Raw genomic sequence first — 22,520 nt, forward strand, 5'->3', positions numbered from 1 at the left:
GCATAAAACCCACACAACCACAACCTACGGACCTGAGTCCTGCGGGCTTCCTGCCACTCACAGAATCCTGCCTCTAAACGGTGCCAGTTCCATGGGTGCGTGACCTGCGCAGTAGGTAGCACAGGGCCTGAATTAAGAAGGGCCCTGAACTTGGTCTCATTGCTGATGTTGCCGCCTTGGAAGTCATAATTTTCTAGTACAGGGCCCTGAATTTTCATTTTGCACAAATTACGGAGCTGGTCCTCCCTCTGTATTTGAGAGCACCGGGTCCGCACCCACGGTGTGGCCACAGAGAGAAGGAATAAGCAGTCCATCACTGAATAATTTATACAAAAGAGTAAGAAAATACCCAGCCTCCATCCTTATACTCCCAGTCGTCCTGATGTGTGCCCACCTCTGAGGCTGGCCAGGAGCAGGGACAGGGCAAGGGGAGCCCTGGGGAAGGGCAAGGGTGGTGTGTGGGGGGGGCAGGAATCTCTGAGGCTTGTGCCCAATGCAGGAAGAAGCTTTGATAGCAAGAAACCTGCTCGAGACTAAAGGTCCTGGGGTTTTCTTATATTATGCCAATGTCTGAACTGCAAGAAAATCTGGATTTGGGCAGAGGGTAAGTAGCAAAGAGCAGGTCAGGGAACACACACAGGCAGGCAGGAGACAGGGCCACCGTTGGCAACCCAGGGACTGGACCCCCAGGTCCCTCACAGTTGACGCAAAACCTAGACTTGAAGCACCAGCTGCCACCAACATCTTATCAGATCTGCCAGCAACCTGGACAGGGCATCCGCCCCGTCTAGAAGATGAGCCTGAGGTTCACAGAGGTCTGGAGACTGCCCAGCATCGCCCACCAGGCCAGGCCTGACACACAGGTCTCCTAACTCCAGTAATGGGGTGAGGGGTGAGGACAGTGCCCAGGGTAGTCTTCTGACTTTCCCAGTGAAATCTTACAGGAAACACCAACTTCCAAAGAAGGACAGAGCAGAGCTGCTCTCAACGCCCATGTCTCACCCTCTGGGCCTTTCTGCATCTGGGTGGCCCAAGGGTACCTGCGTGGAAAGCTGGGGTTCCTCAAATCGTGGTTTGAGAACCAGTAATTCAGTGGCCTTGTTTCCAGCCTCCCCAAATACAAAACACCTGAGTCTCAGTCTGTCTGCACCACCCTGGGTGCCTGCAGGACCTCAGCTCCCTTCAGCGATGTGATTATGGTCCGTAGCCCTCTGGTCCTGAAATCTGACATTACGCTCCTACCCTCAGGACTCAGAACGCGGCAGAGCTACCCCCCATGTCTGACCACCAGCACCAGCGGGCACCCAGTATCTGCTATGGATGCTGGTGCCCACCACCATTCCACTGACTGGTTAGAAAGCAAGGCCCTCTCCCCACTACTACCCCCCAGTTTGCCCACCCCAGCAGTTCCTGGGAAGACAAATCAGAGTATGAAAGAACAGTAGAAAACAAAACAAACCAACTCAGGAGGAAACAGGGATGAGGCATTATTAGTTTCAAAAGAAATTGTGTCTGCCTGCAATGCTGCCTAGCTTGATTTATGGCCCCAGTGCCCACACAGCCCACTATTCTCTCCCCTGTTCAAGAGCATGGCGGGGTCCAGAGACAGCCGTGCCCCAGGTCCACGCCTCAGGCTCCCAAAGTTGTGGCTCCCAGGTTCCTACCAGGCTCCTAGACCCACCACCAGCAGGCATGGTGTATAGACTAGAGTTTCCCTAACTTCTCTGATGATACGAATCCCAGGGGCTGGGATGGGGGCTTGTTGACTACAGACTTCCGGGCCCCTCCCTCAGAACCTCTCATGCAAGAGCCCAGTGTGGGGCTTCGTCTGTTGAATGAGGGAGGGGGGCAACGAGGAGAGACCACACTTGGGCATATATAGGCCTGGTTTGCATTCAGCCCAGCTTCTGGCCATCTGTATGATCTTGGGCAAGTGTCTGCCCCTCTCTGAGCCTCAGCTTCCTGATAAGTACAATGAGACACGTGGTCTGGGAGCTTCTAGCTCTGACCCTTTCTTGGCATCTGCAGAACAGCAAGACCACCAGAGAAATTGTTGCTTACAAGGTAGGAAGCCTAGCTCGCTCCCACAAACAGAGCTGAGCCTGCCTCACCGCCTCCTGCTCCCCAAGCAGACCCTCAGCCCACCTCTGGACAGAAGCAGGGGGAGAGGACCCTCCCTCGGGAGAATTTGGATGTTTTTGAATAAAAGAAGCCTTCTGCTCAACACCCAGCCTGGAGGCCTGCAAGCTGGTGCAAGGGGCCTTCCTGCAGACACTCACCGTGGACAAACTGCCATTCTGCAAATCAGAGTCACTGTCAAGGCCAGCCCTGTGGCTGGAGGCGGGCACCATGGACGGGCAGGGGGACTGACAGGTGTCGGTTTTCAGTTCCCTGCCTAATGCAGGCCACCCGCTGTGCAACACAGGACAGATGTGCTGATGACAAAACTTTCTAACTTTCTCCTGCCCAAAACAGGGGGCGCGAAAGATTCCCCTGAAAGGTGTTTCCTCATCTACCCGGTAACGGGGTGAGTGAGAAAAACAGCAAAGCGCTGAGCCGGCGGCACTGGAACCGCGCAGAGGATAAGCATGGGCCGGCGGGCAGAGCGCTCCAAGTGGGGGGGCCCGGGGCTGCGCTCACAGCTGGCACAGGCACCGCTGGCACTGCAGCCATAAAGCGAGCGCCAGGGAAGGCCAAGCAGACGGCATCCAAGCTAAAGACAGAACAACTGCCGAAGGATAGGTACAGTAAACTCCCTGTAGGAAGCCCCACCATTTGGGGCCAGAATTAGAGCAATACAAGGTCTTCTGGATTCTCTCGGGCGCAGCCAGAAAGCATGGGTAACGCTCATCAATACCACGTTAAGGAGATGCATGTGGGGGCCGGGCACGGGGGGGCCAGGCACAGCAGGGCCTGGCGTGGGGGCGAGTGTGCTGTAAGAGGTGAGACTGACCAAGAGGAGCTGGCTTGCAGTTTGGAAGTGGCACCAAGGTCAAGGACATGGCTAGAACTCAGTAAGCACCTCCACAGGCTAGAGAGGGAGAGGGGGAGTCAGAAACATAATAACAAGCGGGTTGGTAGGCAAAATGTACTAACAACTGGTGCAGCGGGGTCCCAGCAACCTGCATCATCCCTGGCTGCAGGCTGGTGGCCCCCGCGGACCAGGAGGTAGCCTCTTGCTCGATCTCAGGGAGGAGCAGGAGTCCGAGCACGGGGGAGGGGGCTCAGGGCAGAAACTCTTTGCCAGGAGGCTAGGAACTATTTCAATATTTCATCAGACCGTGCAGTGGTACCTGTACACTGGGGCTAAATATCAGCCTCTACCAAGTGCCCGGACACAGGCGCCCTGAGCCCGGGGAGACCAGGGGGAGGAACAAGCTCTACCTACCTTTCAGTCACCTGGCCATTGACTCCGAGGAGCAGTGCTCCTGCCACCCCACGCGAGGTTCCCAAGCCTCCCAGCAGAAGCAGAGATTGTCCAACTCTGCTCAGGCCGTTCTGAGTCTGCTGCCCTGCTCATGCCCAGTACCGTCCAGCAGACCCTCTCCAGCCCCCTCCCGTGGCCTCTCTGTGCTGTTCACACGGCTGCCCGGAGGCACTTTGCTACCTCAGCCTCGATGACACACGACACACGCTCCTGGTGCCCTCGCTCCTCCAGCTGTTCTCACCATCTATGCTGACACTTCCAAACCCCTCCTCCAGCCCAGGCCTTTCTCCTGAGCTACCTGCCCATGTGGCCAACTGCTGGCCAGACACCAGCACTCAGGTCGCCCATGGGCACCGCCTGCAAGGCCAAATCATCAACAAACTCAAGCTCACCAGCTGTGTTGAGCCTTGGTGTAGGAATTAAGAGGATCCCAGGGTCTAAAATCAAATCCCCACTCTGCAACTTACTGACACTGGGCAAGTCCCCTCAATTCCCCAGGAACAAAGTGGGGAAATAACTGTGTCCCCTTGGAGCTGCTGTGGGGGTGACTGTGATAACATGCGGAGATACTGACAGCAGAGTCTGGTTCTTAGGAAGCCTCGTCAGATGTTACCAATCATTATTAACATCATCTTTGCCAGCCCCCAACAGCTCTTCGGGCATGAAATCATCTTCTGCCTCACACCCAAAACCTGGACACCAGAAGCCTCAGAGTCATTCCTAACTTCTCTCCCTCCTATATCCCCTCAATTGACAAATCCTGCTGGTTTTGCCTCTGAAATGTTTCCCCGACCCACACCTCCCAACCAGAATCCTCATCTTCTCTCATCTACTCTGCTATAGTCTTTTCTGTGATCTGCCCACCTCCTGCCTCACAATTTATTCTATAATTATACTAAGTTGTCTATGAATTGGTTTATGCTATATTCTCTGGCTGAAAGGCACCTCCCACTTGACTTCCCATCTTCTAAGGCCCTGATTATGTGTTTCCTCCTCCAGGAAGCTCTCCTGGAATGCCCAGATTGGGCAACATGCATGTCCTCTGAGCTCTCATATCTCAGGCTTGTGACATTATATCGACGTTATCTTTGTAGGTTACCATCTCCCCAGTAGGCTAGAGGTTCCTCACCGAGGATCTCAATCATGTTTACTGAACTGAGATTACTGTTAGAGAAAGCTCAGAAAAGTAAAGGAAGAAATCTATGAAAATGACAAAATTCCCACTATTTTAAAACAAAGAACTGGAGGATTCTCCTTAGACCAAAGTGCCTAATCCACGCTCCTTAAGCTAACCAATGAGATTCCAAGTCAAGGAAACCGAGTCCTGGCCCAGGGGACCGTTAAGGGGGAAAGAGACTACGCTCTTCTTAAGGGAGGGGCGGGCAGGTAAAAAGAGAAGGGAGAACTGGAGTATACCCTCTGTACAAGCTTGTTACTGTGACAGAACCCTTCCCGAACTTGAAACACGATCTCCATGGGGAGAGGGCGACATTTATCACATATCACGGTTCGACAGATGTTTTGGGTCTGGCATTACCTGAATCAAAAGCACCACAAAAGAGCCTGACGCAGCCGTGCTCAGCAACATGTGTTCCCGGCAGCAAGTAGACAGGAGCCTTACCGCCCTTTCCACGTGTTTTCAGTGCAGTTATATTTGAGGGTTTCTGTATTTCCCTGATGTGAGGGTGCGACCCTGGTTTCCCTGCCAGACCTTCCTTCCCCTGCACCCTGCAGGCCAGGCCTGCGGCACGGCTCCTGGGAATGCAAACCGCCCCAGAAGGAGGGATGCCGGCCCGCGAGGTGGCTTTTCAGGTGAAACCAGGGACGTGCTCCTTGAAGACTTAGAAGGCAGGCCCTGGCCTGTTTGACTCAGTGACTAGAGATCGGGCTGTGGACCGAAGGGTCGTGGGTTCAATTCCCAGTCAAGGGCACGTACCTAAGTTGCAGGGTCGATCCCTGACCTGGGTGAGAGTACGTGCTGGAGGCAACCAGTTGATACGCCTCCCTCACATCGATGTTTCTCTCTCCCTCTCTCTCCCTCTCTCCAAAAATCAATGGATAAAGTATCCTTGGGTGAGAATTAACAAAAAAATATATTTTTTAAAAAGACTTAGAAGGCAACCCCCCCAAACACACACACGCACGCATACAACCTGAGCAGACCCTTCCCTGCAGGTGGACCAGGGTGCATCCTGCCAGAGAGAGAGGACAGACAAGAACCACCTGCCTGGCTTGAGGGCACAGCCTGAGTAGGAGGTCAGAGGCTGAGCTGATGACTCCATTCCTTCCCCACCAACAGCAAAGCCCAGCCCCTAACAGGCACCCAGGGAAGGGGCTGAGGTGACCAAGAAAATAACGTCCCGGGATGACCCATGCCCCTTGGGCAAGCTCGGGCCTGGCTGCCTGCCCGAAGGTCCACAGCCACCTTCCAAGGACATGGAGAGCAAGCATTCTGGACAATGTTTCCCGAGGACTGTCCCTCCCCCCCAGGGGCCTGTGACAGCCTGAGTAAGGACACCAGGGCCCAGAGGCTGAGTCACTCCCTAGTAGGCAGACCCAGGTCATAGCAAGGTCATTATTCCAAGGACAAGTTCTCAGACCCCTTATCCAGCTGCCCATCCAACAGGGGCAGAGAGGAGAGAGGTCCACAAACCAACACAGAGAGGCAGGCCTCCCCCCGCAAATAGCTTCTTCAGGGTCTGGGGTCCCGAGTGCCCCGGGAGGGCTGCACACGCCTTGTAGGTACATGTTCAACACACAGGGCAGACACTCCTTCCCCAGCCACTGGAGGGGGCCCTCCTCTGGGCCAGCCCCTCACAAGCCTTCCTTCAGCTCTTGCACAAAAGGCCCCAGGGAGCCTGAGGCCAGGCCTCTGCAGAGCCATTTTCAGAGGGGTAATCTTCCAGGCGCCTGGGGTGGGGTGGGGTGGGGTGGGGTGGGGTGGGGTGGGGGGAATGGGAGGCTATGGGGAGGTGGGGACAGGGCAGCTAGGCAGAGCCAGGCCATGGGGGCAGGAGGCCAGCAGAACAGAGCTGTGGGCTGTCCCAAGTGTGTGATGGGCCTGCGGGGAGGACAGGGTCTCTAAAAGCTGGGGGCAGCCCAGAGAGGGGCCTCATTCTTTGTGGGGAGGGGGATTTCAAAGGAGACCCCAGTGCCAAAAAGGTTTCAAAAGACCCTTGCCTGTCCATGAGCTCCACATCACTCCCCAGCCAGTAGCCTCCAGGAGGGGGTGCCAGGGAATTGTTTCCAAGGAGATGTGTCCCCGAGTCATCATAACTCCCGGGGCTGGAGGCTGCAAGGCCACGAAGAGGCCCTTGCTATAAAAAGGCCCGTTTAGCATCCCCCAGGGGAGGTCTCCAGTAGTCCAGGTCCGTGGGGAGGCCTGCCTTAGATGCCCAGTGCCCCGAGTTTATGAGAAGGCCGCCAAGCTGAACAGGCCACTTCTACCCACCAAGTTCCCTTGGTGCCACTAAGGGGGGCTTTTACCCCCACCAGTTCCAGGCGGCCACTCTGTGCTCAGGCCATTTAGCAGGGGAAGCTGTCCACAGGGACCCTGGGCCCAAACAATTTTTACTGAAACTGCAGAGTCACCCCCTCCTCCGCCAGGGCTCTGTTGCCTGGCTCTCTTCCATTCACACTTCCCACTGTCACCTCCCCTATCACCTTCCCCAAGCCACCAGGGCCAATGAGGCACACATCACAAGCCAAATATAGTCTCTCCCCTCCCTCCCTCTCCTGTCCCCCTGCCTCATTCCCTCGCCTCTGGGCCGGACCAGGCGGGTCTCTGTTCTCTCCCATCCTCCTCAACACTGCCAACAGATGGATATCCCTGAAACACACAGCTATGTCCAGGTCACACCCTGCTCCAGAACCTTCAATGGCTCCCTAGTGCATAAGCCCAACATTACACACTCAAGTGCCCACAGGGACCAGGTTGGGGACACAAAGGATCCCCCTAAAACACAACAGAGACAGGTGTGGACTGGGAACACACAGGCCCAGCTGCTGCCGAGCCCCCACAGCTGTGCCAAGTGGGGTCTCTCCCACCACAGGTTCTGGCGGGGAGCCACACAGAGAAGAGAACCTGGCTTTTATTCAGGCCCTGGCTCCTCTAATTCCTGGTTGGAAGATGTGGGTGAGCCATTCAGCCTCCTCCAAGATAAACCACTAGCTCCTGTGTAAGGGGCCTGGCACAGGGTGGGCTTAGCCACGGCCACTGCTAGCATCCTTACCCAACGTGACCTCCTCGCTTCCCTGCCCAGGGTGCGTGCTGTGGGACTTCTATGGGATGCTGGAAGGAACAGGGACTCTGTCCCTCTCACCCTCTAACACCCACAGAGACCACCCAGCACTCTGCATGCAGCTGGTGGGCCCGAGGAGGGTGACGGTGGGGGGCCGACTAGAGAGGAGGCACTAGCCCGTGCCTCATGGCCATGCGCCCAGGGCCCGTGTGGCGAGACCTGCAATTGTATAAACGTCTCACCTGGGCCGAAATCTCAGGCTCTGAGACTAACAGCTCCTTGCGGCCTGCTCCCAGGCCTCTAGCTCCTGGCCAGCAGACAGCACGGCAGAGCAAGCGCGGTGAGGGGCCCTGTCCCCCGCTGAACAGGACCCTTCCCCCAGCGCCCAGCCCTCTGCTCACACACAGGCCCATCAACCCTCCTTTCACGTTACCCACCACCCTGGTTAAGAGGAAGCCGCTCCTTTCCGCCTGAAGACGCCGTGCAGCCTCCAGCTCCGCACGGAAGGAAAGGTGGAGGAGAGAAGGGGGCGCCTTTGAAATCACTGTGATCCAATTAGGACGGCGCTGCCCTTCACGCTTGCAAACAGAAGCACGTGTTAACACCTGCTCCAGAAGCAAATGCTTGCAGACATCTTCATCTTCGCCTCCTTGACGTGCCCCGAAAGCTCTCACAGCAGCCCTGACTGACAGGCAGTTTCCTTCCTGGACATCAGCAGGGGGCTTTCAAACAGAGGAAATTAAAAAGCCGCCAGTCTCCCTGGCAGGCCGAGTTCTCAGGGCCCTACCTGCCCGTCCCAGGCTCCCCGTGTCCACCACGGGGTGAGCCCCACCACACACGGTCAGGGTCAGCACTTTCTGGGGACCCGCTCCAGGTCCCCGCTCCAGGCACCCAAACCCACTGAGCATGGCGATGCTGCAGCTGGGTGGGGAGCAGGGACCACACTCACCCTGAACACAGATGTACAGTCACTCTCACCTGCTGGGGGAGCATGATGTCATATAGCCACTTTGGAAGTTTGTTTCTCAGCACCCACTGAAGGAGAGCCTACTCACAGCCTATGACCCACCAATCCAGCCCTAGAGACAGCCATGTAAAATGGCACCCACATGTTCACCATGACACCTATAAGAATGTTCGCGGCAGCGCACAATTTGAAACAACTCCCAAATGGAAACTACCCAGGTGCCTATCAAGAGCATGGTGGAATATTATACACCAGTGAAAAGGAACAGCATCCAACCACAGGCACTAATGTGAATAAGGGAAAGACACCGGACACAAATGAGCAAAGACTGTAGGATCTCATTTGGTATAAAAGAGGCAAAAGCAGCCTATGCTGTTAGACACCAGAATGGGGATGACCTTTTGTGGGTGGGGGAAGGGCCAAGCAGGGGGTTCTGGGATGCGGGAATGGTCGGCTTCCTTAGCTGGGTGTTCTATACACAGGGGTGTGTGGTTCGTGAGAACTCATTAGCGGTACACTTCAACGGGTTTTTTTAATGTAGGCATTCAAGGGTTTTGTAAAACAGTACTCTGCTGGCATGGCTGTTGTTAAGACAACAATGAAAAGATTTAGAGGAAGAAAAGAGGGGAGGAAGTAATGGTCAGGATGCTCAACACTGCCGCCCCGCTTCTCAGATGGCAGGGTTTTGAGAAGGTGATCATACCTCCAAAGACCCAAGGCACCTGGATTCCAGAAGTTCCTGAGGTCCTCACCGCCAAACCCACTGCTCCGCTGTGCTCAGCAGAAATCCAGCTGTGCCCTCATTTATACGGGGGGTCCCCCCCCCCCCCAGAGGGACCACACCCATCCACAGAAGGCAAATAAGACCTCACAGCTTTCCTCCACACCTCGGGCCACATGGGGACACCATGGGACTTTGAAAGGTCCCCTTCCAGGAAGGCGGAATTTTTCAAAGTCCAGACCCCTTGAAGAGGGAGAGGGAGAGTCCCGCAGCAACTCCGTAAGCCTTCTGTTTGCACATGTGCCTGAGGGATCCGCCACGTTTAGTGGGGAAACGTGAGCCTTTAAATCTATTCAATGTCATGACATGAAATGGAAGCATAATTGCCCCTGAGTGCTCAACTGGAAAGCACTTCATCTCAGAAATGGAGGAAAACGGACGCCGGGAAATGGGACAGGTTGTCAAAGGTGGGACAGGGATGTGAGCGGAACCTGGACTAGAAGGCTGGATGGGGAATGAGCCCCAGCTCCGACACTTTCCCACCAGAAATGCCTCCACAACGGCAGCAGACTCCAGCCCTCGCCCTCGAAGCCAGTGGCGTGAAGACGGGACCCACAAGCTTCCAGCCCCCGTGCGAGGCCTGCACGGCGGGAGCAACCCTCTTACCGATCATGTGGTTGGCCACGTGGATCTGGATCTCTCTCTCGTTCTCGAAGGTCATCTGGCACTTGATGCACTGGTATGTCTTTTTCTGTTTGGAAACCCAAAAAGGAAGGAATTAGCTGGGCGGAGGGACGGAGGGAAAGAAGAGCAGAGGCGGGAGCTCCTGGAGGACCTGGCTCAAGACTCCCCTGAACGGCTCTGGTCCCTCCCGGGTCTCTTGGGGCCATTCCCTTCCCACCTGCTTCTGAGCCCAGCTCTCCAGCCTGGGGTAAAGGGGGTCGGGCTTCGTTCCAGAGGAGAGCTGCTCCCTGCTAGACCTGGGGAGCACGCCCCTTCCCAAGGTGCAGGCACTCAGCAGAACCACAGGAAGGACGCTGAGGGAGGCTGGCCTGCTCAGTGTGCTCTAATCCATCTACCCATCCTCCACCTACCCATCCGCCTTTTCACCCACTCATCTACCCATCTGTCCATCTACCCACCCCCCACCTGCCCATCCATACACACACACACACACACACTCTCAGCCAGTCATCTACACAGGCTTGGACACACATATGAAGACATACACACAGACGTCCAAGCATACATATTACATGCCATGCTCACCCTCACCACAACTCACCAGTAGCACACAAGCCCCTCATGGACACATCCACACACCTCAGTTCTCTGTAACATAGGTACATGGACACAACACCCTCAGAGGAGTGGAGACCACAAGTTTACATAGGCTGACACATCCAGTCTCATCCCCTGAGACACACATACGCCTCCAGCATCCTCACTGGAACCCTGATAGCCACGCCCATCACTCTCGATGTGCTCAAGACGCACAAGCAGCCTCTGACACAGTGTATGCACAAACCTTCCCTTATACACACCCCGCGTACATATACATAGGCTCCTAAGGGAACACATGTGCACAGCCCCACCCCAATATGCACCCCGTGTATATAAACATAGACCCCTATGTATACGTGTGTACAGTCTCACCGATATGTACCCCCAGGTACATGCATGTAGACTGTGAACACATGTGCGCAGCCTCACCCTGATATACACACCTGTGTACATGCATGTAGTTTCCTAAGTGCACACGTGTGCACAGCCACATCCTGGTATGCAGCCCCATGTAACATACATGTAGACTCTTAAGTGTACACGTGTGTACAGCCTCACCCTGATACACACCCCTGTGTACATACATGTAGACTCCTAAGTATATATGCATGCACAGCTACATCCTGATATGCACCCTTGTATACATACACATGGGCTCCAAGCATACACGTGTGCACTGCCACACCCTGATACATGCCCCTGTGTACATACATATAGACTCCTAAGAGTACATGTGTGCACAGCTGCACCGATATGCACCCCCGTGTACATACACATAGACTCATGTACATGCATGCACTCAAACACAGGCATATACACACTTGCACACACATAGGTTCGCCACACCACCACCCACTAATATGCATGTGTACCCAGGTGCCCCCACACAAAGATGGCCCTGTGGCCTTGCATGTGAGGTTGGGGTGCCCATGTTCAGAGCAGAGGGCACCCGGCGGGTGAAGACTCTCTCACTCACTCACCCTGGATTTCCTGCTGCAACCCTGGCCACTCCCCATTCTCACCCCAATACCTGCTCTTGGTCTGTCTCCCCTTGTGCATCCCTGAGAAACCCCCTCCTCCTCTGGAGCCTCAGCCCCTGCTAGGAGACGATCATAGACAGAACTTGGCATTCAAAGCACTTCCTTTGCCATAAGCCTCTTCCCCAGGGCCCAGCCCAGGGCTGCCTCCAAGCCTAGCCCTGCACAGCCTCAGAGACGGCCCAGGGCAGAAAGAGAACACCCTTAGGATGGAGGAGACAGGGTCAGGAGGGCAGAAGAGAAGAAAGAACTAGAGCTGCTGAATTTCCATTATGGTGATCACAGCTCACACTTCTTGAGCACCTACTATGTGCAGGCACTGTTTATTCTGAATGCTCACAATCATTCTGCAAGCTCCATTGTAAGGATGAGAAAGTGGAGTTGCAAGAGGCTAAGCCACTTGGCCAAAGCCAGATGTAGGGATTCAAGGCTCGGCAGGCTCCCTCCAGAGCCCACTGTCCAAGCTGCCATTCTCGGCTCCAGGCCCCAGGCCACCTAGTTCTGGCCTAGGTGACAGAAAGCTGGTGTGACCTGGACGAGCCCTCTGATCTGGATGTCTGACACCCGGCTATAAGGTGGAATGGAAGAGCACCCACTCTGCCCCACCTGGCAGGGAGCGGCACCATGAGGGTCTGGCCAGTCAATGGAGGGCCTGGAGTTGGGGTGATGTTGTTATTACTCATAAACAGAGGGGAAGGTAGAAACCTCAGTGCTTCATGCTCTAGCCAACAGCAGCCTCGGCCCCACAGGAACCCAGTCCTCCGAGAGCTAGTTGCTATGGATACACTCCCGAGGGTCCCAGCCTGCCAGCCCCCAAGCCCCTACGCAGCCCCCAGAGTCTGCTCTTACATGAGTGAGTCCTGGGGGAAGAAGGGGTGGTGGACTCACAGACAGCTGGGCCCCTGCCCCCAGGCGTGCCCAGGCAGGGAGCGAGGCCCCAGAGGCTGCACCTTCAGTGGGGAGGTGCCTGGGCTTTGTCTAGCTTCTTTCTGCACATGTCCCATCTGCCCAGGCCTCTAGCTGAGATTGTCAGCTTACCTCCTCTGTCACAGGACCGGGTCAGAGAGAGGAAGGCCTTCTGGGAATCAGAAAACAAGCCCACTTGGGTCTGAATCCCTGCACTGCCTCACACAGCTGTGCATCCTGGGGTACATGGCTCCACTTTTCTGAGCCTGGATCTTCCCTTTGCCAAAACAGAGGTCACAGCAAGGCTCCCAGGTTATCGCCATGGAAACAATGTAAGAACCAGCACCTACACAGTGGGGACTTTAGGAAGTGGTACTTGCCATGGGATCCAGGGCTGAAACTGGGGAGCAGGAGACTCCTAGCATGGCCAACAGGAACCCCGGCGCACTGGGGGGCAATACCAAAGAGGCAGGATGGGGCTGCGGTGCACCTGGGAGGGGGAGAGCAGGGCCCAGCCTGAACATGGGGGGTGAACACCCCAGACCCCACTCCAGCCGGCCTTGCCCCCCTTGCAACCAGGATGGGCTCCAGAGTGCTGGGCAGAGTGCTGGGCAAGATGGGCTGTGGCCTCACACATTACCTGGGTCCACAGCCCTTCTCTGCCTCCTGAAAGCTGGGGCTGGGGGCAAGCTTCCAAACTGTTCTAAGCCCCCGTTTCCTTGACTGCGAAGTGAGTGTTGTGAGGGTTGAACAGCCAAAGCCATGGACATCCTCGATAAATGTGAGTTGTAATCATAAATGGGGAAATGACATGTGACTTTCACTCTGTGCTTTTAATCTTCAGAGTAAAACAGCCCGGGAATGAGCTGCAACATTTCACGCCCAGTGAGGAATGGGCATTGACCAGCCAGAGCAGACGCTGACACAGAACCAGAGTGGGCTCCAGGGAGGTCAGCTTTGGAGAAGGGCACTGTTGCTATGAGCATTATTATTACTATCACCCTCTGGCTCAACAGGGGCAGACAGAGGCCCAGAGAGGTCAAGTCACAGGTGGGGACAGGGAGAGAAGATTTTAACCCAGCCCACCTGACTCTAGGCCCAAATGCTCCCAAGTCCCCTCACACTGGCCAGCCAGGAAGCTGAGGCTGAGGAGATGGAGTTGGGCAGCAGTGACCAGGAAGGGCCCATGGGCAGGACCTTGGCTTGGGGAGCTGGGACAGAAGGCCCCCAAAGTCCCTTCTACTGCAGAGTCTGCCCTCACTCTCTCCAGCCCGCCTCATTCTCCCCCCCACTCTCCCCAAGAATCCCAGCGCCCAGGCCCCAGTTCTGATCCTGCAGTGAAACCCCTTGGCAAACATCCCTGCCTTCAGCAGGTACCTGCCGCAGGTGGCCCTTCCCTAAACCCCACCTCCCTGCCAGTGGCACCAACAGTGGCCCTCCAGGGGGAGACACCCTTGAGGTGTGCTTGGCACCTCCTCGGTCTGGGAACAGACAACTCTGAGTTGATGGGGATCCTAGCCCATCCTGTCTGACACCCAAGGGCCATGTAGCTCCAGGCCCACCATCAGGTGCCCTGTGGCCACTGTACCCAGGGCCTGTCCAGACCCTCCAGTAGCCCAGACTTGGCTGCTTCATTGAAATCCACTGGACATGGGCCTCCCCTGGTCTGGCACCCACCATGGCAGAGTCCATTTCTGACTCTTCTTGGCTGCTAGGCACCCCAAACATAATAGGTGCTCAGGACAAATTTGATGAATGAATGAATGAATGAATGAATGTAGTCAACCAATAAGTCATTATTGATAACAGTAAGTGGGACCATTTCTAGGGCATTTTGTGTATCAGCACCTGCACTAACTACACTGATGCTGATAGTGTCAGCTGGTGATTAGAGCCAGCATGACTGAGCCCTAAATGCCAGGCATCCGGCCCCTGATGTGGATATTATCTCCATGAGTTCCCAAAAAACTCCTGGATCTAAAGCCCGGAAAGCAAAGTGGCCTTCCCTAGGAGACCCCCAAGCAGGGGAAGAAGCCCTCCCATCAATGACAAGGATGGCAGCGACATGATTGAAGCACTCACTGTGCTCAGCCACTGCCAGCCCCTTCCCGGGATGATGTCACGGGCCCCTCACAACAATTCTATCGAGACAATTACTTCCCTTTTACAGATGAGCACTTGGCAAATGAGATCAATAATGCAGGCATGTCACACAGCAGGAGGGGACATGGCAGCACTGGGTTCAAACTTGAATCTACCGCAAAACGGAGGTGCTTGTCCACTGCAGGCCAGAGCTGCTTCTCTGGGCTACTAAGGAGGATGCCACCAGGAGGTGCAGAGCTCAGCGTGGGTGGCTCCTCTGGGGATCAGCAGCGCCCCAAGGAGCAGGGGTCAGGCTCGGGCAGCTGCACTTACCCGGGGCACAGGTGACGTCTGGGCACCCTTCCGGGGCCCGCTGGTCTCTGGTGTGAGGTCACGGTGGTCCACCTGCATGTGGCTTTCCAGGTCCTCGGCACTCTCGAACTTGACACTGCACTCAGGGCAGCGGAGGCCGGCGCAGGGCCGGTCAGTGGGCTCAGGCGGGGCCAGGCCGCCCACCTGTCCGTTGGCGCTGCGGGCCATGCAGCCGGCACAGAGGCCGTAGGGGAGCCCATTGACGTCGAGCTTCACCAGATCCTGCTTGCTGCGGAACTCTTTGAGGCAAAGGGCGCACTTGTAGAGCTTCTGCAGCCCCTGGCTGTTGGGGGAGGACGCAGCTGAGCTGCCTGCCAGCTTCTGCATGTGGAAGGTGCCGTGGATCTTGAGCTCGAGCGTGGAGGTGACTGTCTGCATGCAGACCACACAGCGGAAGCCCGTGAGCGAGTTGCGCAGGTCGGGGTGCATCTGGCAGTGCTCAATGAACTCCTCCTCACTCTGCAGGGGCATCTTGCAGATGCGACAGGTGCCCGTGTCCAGGCTCTTGCTGTGGGTCACCTTGTGCTCCGTGAGCGTCAGCAGCGAGGGGAAGCGCTCGCCACAGATGGGGCACATGTAGTGCTTGGCGGGGCCCCGGTGCGTCTGCAGGTGCTCCCGGAGCCCGTTCTCTGAGAAGAAAGTCCGCGAGCACACGTTGCACTTGTGGCTGCCCTTGATGAACTCGGCCTTCTTGCGCGAGCCATCGTCCTCGCCGGGCCGGATGTTGTGGTCCCGCAGCCGGTGGTTCTGCAGAAGCACCTCCATGGTGTAGGCTGCCCCGCAGATGTCGCAGCCGTACATGGGCTCCGACGCGTCCACGTCGTCCTCGCTGGCCTCGTGGCTGTTGGGTGCCTCGGGGTTCTTGAGCAGCATACCCTGCAGGTCCGCGGGCTCGGCCTTCTTGGCGGCAGCAGGGGGCACCCCGTTGGCCGTGCCGTTCTCGGTGGCGGTGTCGAACACGCAGTGCTTCTCCCGCAGGTGCTTCTCCAGCAGGATGATGGCGTGGAAGGCCTTGCTGCAGAACTTACAGTTGTACTTCTTGCTGTGCGTGGTGATGTGGCACTGCAGCTCCACCTCGGTGCTGAAGGTCTCCCCGCAGAAGATGCACTTGTGCGCCTTGGCCGGGTTGCCCAGGTGGCTGTGCTTGACGTGCACCTGCAGGTCGGCCTCCTTGCGGAAGTCCCAGTTGCAGGCCGTGCAGCGGTACATCTTCTTCTCGTTGCTGTGCTTCACGGCCAGGTGCACCTGGATGGACACCTTGGAGTCGAAGACCTCCTGGCACAGGGTGCAGTGGTAGAGCACGAAGGTGTGCATGTCCAGCAGGTGCTTCTGCAGGTCGTCCACCGAGGAGAACTGCTTGTCGCAGCTCTCGCACACATAGTGGGTCGACGTGGTCATGTAGTGCACGGTCAGGTGCTGCAACAGGGACTCCTGGGAGTCGAAGTCCTCCTTGCACTGGGGGCAGGCCTGCTTCCGCAGCAGCAGCTCCAGGTGCAGCTTCAGGTGGGTCTGGAAGCTCTCGAAGTTGGAGAACTTGAGGTCGCACTGATTGCAGGGATACTCCCCGTTGGAGATAGAGTCGGCGCTCACCGAGAGCCGCTGCCGCTTCGGGGAAGACACCTCCACGTCAGAGGAGACCGGGCTCTGCTCCGCCTTGGACTTCTTGCTGTGGGCCAGCGGGATGTTCTTGTGGTTCTCCTTGATGTGCTTGGTGAGCTTCAGGATGGAGCCGAAGATGGGCGAGTTGGTGCAGTAGGGGCAGGAATAGACCTCCATGAAGGACTGCGTGGGCCGTGCCACCGGGGACTCGAGCTTGGCGCCGCCCACGCCGCAGTGGGCCTGCTGGATGTGTTCGGTGAGGGAGGACTCGGTCAGGAAGCCCATGGAGCACTGGTTGCAGAAGAAGGCGTTACTGCCGTCGGGCGGGTTGGCGTTGGGGCCGCAGTGGGAGACGCGGATGTGCTCCTGCAGGCTGTTGATGTCAGCGAACATCTCCGGGCAGTAGTTGCAGTGGAAGGCGGAGATGCCTCCGAAGGACATCATGGGGTAGGCGTGGTTCTTGTGCAGCTTCCGCACGTGCTCATTGAGGTTATACAGGGTGGGCATGGAGTCCAGGCAGATCTGACACGTGTGGCTCTGCTGCGGCTTGTCCGCATGGATGGTCTTCAGGTGGATCTCCAGCACAGCCAGGCTGTTAAAGTCCCGCTTGGAGCAGTAGGGGCAGCTGTAGACCACCTTGGACCAGCCCTGCCCATCCTCCCGCATCTTCTTCTGGCCCCGCAGCGGCTTCAAGGTGGAGTCCGGGGTGGAGCCACGCTCCACGGAGGCGCTGGAGTCCGGCGTGGCGCTGCTCATGGAGGCCACGCTGCCCAGCACGGGGTCGGGGCTGATGCTGTGGTTGCTGGAGTCGGGCTGCCGGTGGCTGTCCAGGTGGCAGTAGACGCCCTCCACGGAGGAGAACTGCTCGGGGCACATGGGGCACTTGTGTTTCTGGTTGGCGTGGGCTTGGTGGATGTGGGCGAGCAGCGCGTTCTCGTCGACGAAGGCCTCGGGGCAGTGGATGCACTGCAGGTCGGCCTTCTCGGAGAGCTGCGGGTGCCGCGTGAGCACGTGCCTCTCCAGCTCCTCCGTCTGGCTGAAGGTGTCCTCGCAGTAGTCGCACATGAAGTCGTCCTTCTTGGCCTCCTTCTCCGATTTGGCCAAGTGCTCCTTGTTTTTCTTGTGCGCCTGCATGTGGCTCTGCAGCGAGCTGGTGGACGAGAAGCCGCGCTTGCACACGGAGCACTTGAAGGGCTTGCTGGAGCTGTGCGTCTTCAGGTGGATCTTGAGGTGGTCGCTGCGGGAGAAGGCCGCCTCGCACTCGTGGCAGTGGTACTTCTTGTCGCCCGTGTGCAGCTTGATGTGGCGGTCGCGGCTGCGCTTGTGCTTGAAGAGGCGGCTGCAGTAGGTGCACTTGAAGGGCAGCTTGTCGCTGTGGATCTGCTCGTGCCTCTTCAGGTAGCTCAGGCGGATGAAGGACTTGTCGCAGAACTGGCAAGGGTACGGCAGGCCCGTGCCCCCTTCCTCCTCACCCAGGCCCAGGTCACACCCATCCCCGATCATCTGCGCGGGTGACGCAACATCCTTGCTGGAGGGAGACGAGGCCACCCAGGAGAGTTGTGGGTCGTCGTCACCATCTGCGGGGGGAAGGCAGAGAGATCAGAGGCAATTCCCAGGGCCGCTGAGAAACAAGGACAGAGCCAGCTTCTCGACAGCTCGCGGGCTGAGGCTGTGCAGCTGGCCAGCCGCTGCAGGGGGAGAGAGGGAGGGGTGGGGGGCCGGAAGCCAGTGGCCATGAGGGCCCTCCAGCCTGCAGAGGGGGTGGCAGAGGGGAGGCAGGATGTGGAGGGGACGAGCTTTTCCCCTCGGCAACACCTGCCTGGGATTCTCTGGACAAGGTACCCCTGTGGGAAGTGCGGTCTTGGCCACTTCCCTGATGGGGGCGGGATGCAGGGGGCAGCCTGGACAAAGTCACTGGAAATGAGACAAGTTCCATCACCTGATTGAGACCTGGGGATGCCTCCCCCTCCAACCCCTTGTCCTGGAGGGAAAGCCCACATGCTGGTCCTTGGGGATATAGGCAAAACTTTGCAAGAATATACAATGCGTGGTAACAAATTCGGCCACACCACATCGTTTGGGGATGGGGGGACTGATGAAGCTGAACTGTTCCACCAGGTGACAGGCACACATATGAGGCAGGAGATCACAGGTACATGGCATCAGACACAAGAGCAAAAACAGGAGCGAGTAGAAGGCGCTGAGAAGGGTCTGCAGGTTCCCAGCCCAAACCATCCTAAGGGGGCTGTTTTCTTAGCTTCTCCTCTACCCCAGGATTCACCCAAGGCCACCCAGGCCCCTGGGAGATGGCCTAATGGTAACAGTGATTAGAGGAAGAGCCAGGACCCAGGTGGCCACAGAGCTCAGAGCCTAATGGGCCCTTAAATCCACGGGGGTGGGGGGGAGGTGCTCTCCTTGCACAGACGCCCGGCGTGGCCCACCCTCCCCAGGGAAGGCAGCCACCCCCTCCCCGCTCCCTGGCCTTTGCTGGCACATCCAGCCTCAGAGGAGAGGAAACTAAACAAACCAGGGACTGGCTGTTTCTGGGAAACAAAGGCGCACAGGACGCGGCACAGGAAGCCAGCGAAGCTCCCCGGACACAGCGGGGAGAGCCCAGCCGGCCAGGGCAGGCATGCGTTCCGTGGCTCAGGTTTCGTCGGTGGATTTAAAGCTTAATAATGAATGAAACGGACCGCAGCCTGCTACAAGCAGAGGAGAGACAGATTCGGCTGCACTGACCTTGCTCTTGTAACCCCAGGAAATAAACCACAGCCCCTGCCTCCCAGGCCCGCAAGGCGAGCTTAGCCTCACAGACGCAACCCCGAGAGTCTTGCCAGAGCAGCCAGACCCTCCAGAAGGGAAGAGGCAGGGGGGCCACCTCCCCAGGCACAGGTAGACACTGGAATACACGCACACACACAACTCACACATCACTCCCACAACTCACACACAAATTTTGACATAAACATAGTCACCTACACATACACACACACACAGCCACACCTACCATCACACTCACATCATATACAAGCACACACTCTCCCACACGAACACATCCACTCATACACTATCACTCACACACAAACATGCACGCACACACACACATGCACACTCACCTGCAGACACACTTAGACCACCACCACACTCCCACAATCACAGGGACACCGGGTCCTCACAGCTCCCCCTGCTGTCCCAGGCCAACCCCGAAGTCAAGAGACAGCAAGCCTCACCAGTGTCTTGCTCCGAGCGTCCCTCGGGGCTGGCTCCGAGCCTGCTCCTAGGCGGCACCCACCACCCCAGGGCCCCTCAAGCCCCCTGCCCTGACCATGTGAAAATCTGCCTGACCCCAGAAGGCACCGCTGGCAAAGCTCCCGGCCCCGAGTCCCGTATCTCCAGGAGCCTCCCCACCTCTGAAGCCCAGCCACCCAGCCTGGCACGGGCACCACCCAGAACGCCCTCCAGAGTGAGGCGCCTGCTCCCTTGGGGGCCTCACATTACGGACGCTTCGGACCGAAAGGACGCAAACACTGCCAGCACCTCAGATTAGATGCGGCAGGAGGCGGCCCGGCCCTCCCTAGTAACTCCCAGCTCCTGCTTGCTAGGCTCCACGGGGCCCAGACAAAGGGACCCAAGGGAGGCGATGGTGGAGCTGCGGTGGCTGGGGGACCTGCTGGGCCCCCGCCCCTGGGCCAGGCTCAGCCGGCTTTTTATTATATTGATGTCTTAGCTCAGACTCACTCAAGCTACATGGAACCCGTCCTGTGTGCCCAGCAACTCTACTAAGCTCTTTCCCACGACCACCAATGGATAAACTAGGGCCCCTCCCACTGCATAGACAAGGAAACTGAGGCACAGCCACAGTGCCTGTTTCCCCAGGAGATGACAGTACCAAGACTGTCCAGTCAGCTCCTTGACCAGAATGTAGGTCTGGATGAGCTTCCGCAGGTCAGCTGAAGAAGACTACACCTGCACAGGTGAGAAAGGGACAGGAGACATGTCCAGCCCCAGCACAGTCGCTGCTGGGATCTCCTTCGAGCCCTGTGACAGGAAATGGGGACTGGCCCACTGTCTGCATTTAGGGGAGGGGCCCACCGAGGCCAGCAAGACACAGGATAGCACTCATCTGCTCCTGAACCTCATGCCACCTGCCCAAGGAGGAGAGCAGACACCTGTACTCAAGCCTCTGTGGGCACTCGTCCACCCGTGAACATTCCTCTTAACCTCTGAGGCTCAGTTTCCACATCTGAACAAGGAGAATCGCTGTGAGGGGCGGATGGAAAAACTGATGCAAGTCATAATGTCCCATTTATGTGAAAAGTCCTGAGAAGCACATCGATAGTCAAAGCAGATGAGCGGTCGGCCGGTGGCCAAGGCTGGCGGGAGCAGGGAATGACTGCGCATGGGCACGAGGCATCCTCCTGAGGCCCGGGAAGTGCTCTGAGGCTGGACTGGCGAGGAGCGCGGGGCTCTGCAAATGTACTAAAAGTCAGGGAGCCGCTTGCTTGAAATAAGTGAATTTTATGGTATGTAAATGATTCATCAATAAAGCAGTTGAAGAAAAACCACTGTTTGGCCACTAATAATAATGAATACTAATTAGTCCCACTAGTGATAATAACATTAGCAGGTACCCTTGTTGAGCATCTCCCACATGCCAGCACCGCACCAAGTGCTTCTATTCCCACAACCAATTCTTCACCCTCACAACCATCACTAACATCCCGTTCCTGAGCTAAGGAAGCTGAGGCATGGTGAAGTGAGTACTGAGCGCTCAGTCACAGGGCCAGTGCCCAGGGTGTGGGGCCAGAGCGTGGCACCTCTCAGTACAGGACCCACTCACCCTGGTCCCACCAGGCTTTGAGAAAAAGAACCAATCTGCCGGGCACCATGGTCCCCAAGGACCCTGGGGGGCTGCCTGGTTGGCTTATTTTTCTGCAAACAAGTTTCAAAACTAAGTCAAACCCCATTATTCTGGGAGCAACAAACTGAGCAACTGCTGAGACTATAATCATCGGAACTGAAATGAGAATAAGGCTCCTAACACAGAAAAGGCCCCATCAGGGGAAATGGGCACATGGACATAAAAAGTCCCAAACTCACATGGCCCTATTTAGAGACTTTTATTCTCATAACATTCAACCTTGGCTGCGGCCGGCCCAGCCCTCCAAATGCATTTAGCTTAATGCTCTGGAACAGATGGAAACAAGCCGGGACAAAGCGCTCAGGATGTGTGTGCAGGACGTCAGCAGAGGGAAGAGGGGTGTCCCTTTCCTTACAGCGGTGATGCTCCCCTCATGCTGACTATTAGACACTACGCATGTGCAGAAATGGGGCAAAGGCAATCTCAAGATCCCTTTCAATTTGAACTCAGGGAGAAGGTAGTTTCAAGGAAAGTCCAGCTCAGCCACCTACCTTCTTATTTCCAAGTAAATGCTTGTCTAGATTTTACTGTGTGCCGTGCGTTCTTCTAAGAGCTTTGCAAGTTAACTCGTTCAGTTCTCTCAACAGCCCAACGATAGATACACTTATTATTTCACTTACGGGTGAGAAAACTGAGGTAGGGAGGGTGAGAAACCTGCCCAGTGCCACACAGCTAGCAGGCAGGAGAGTCAGGTTCTGAGTAGGGGCTCTTCGCCCACGATTTTGCAAGGCTCCTCTCCTTTGGGAGGGGGTGCTGTCACATGAGAAGATCAGTGAGAAACACTGACTAATGCCAGGCCCTCGGCTTCCCCTTCTCCAAGAGCACAAAGAAATATAACAAAACAAGTCGGAAAGTCACTTTCAAAATGGAGATTAAAATCATTTAAAAATGACTAATCCTGCAAAAAGGCCTGCTAGGAAATGGGTCCTATGAGCCTTTTGCTGTCTGCTGCAGGAAGAAAAC

The 22,520-nt window shown here is 56.6% G+C and overlaps 1 protein-coding gene across 1 annotated transcript in view; it reads right to left on the bottom strand.

The window, feature by feature from the left end:
* ZNF423 (zinc finger protein 423) overlaps nt 1–22,520 on the bottom strand; it is a 273,782-nt gene that overhangs the window by 96,348 nt on the left and 154,914 nt on the right. The window contains exons 4-5 of the mRNA XM_087827176.1: nt 14,999–18,213; nt 10,023–10,107 (exon numbers count right to left, since the gene is read on the bottom strand). Of these exons, the coding sequence (XP_087683302.1) occupies nt 10,023–10,107; nt 14,999–18,213 (3,300 nt within the window). The remainder of the gene's footprint in view (nt 1–10,022; nt 10,108–14,998; nt 18,214–22,520) is intronic.

This window comes from Miniopterus natalensis, chromosome 18 (assembly GCF_054644295.1).
Source record: "Miniopterus natalensis isolate mMinNat1 chromosome 18, mMinNat1.hap1, whole genome shotgun sequence".
NCBI classification, from domain to species: domain Eukaryota; kingdom Metazoa; phylum Chordata; class Mammalia; order Chiroptera; family Miniopteridae; genus Miniopterus; species Miniopterus natalensis.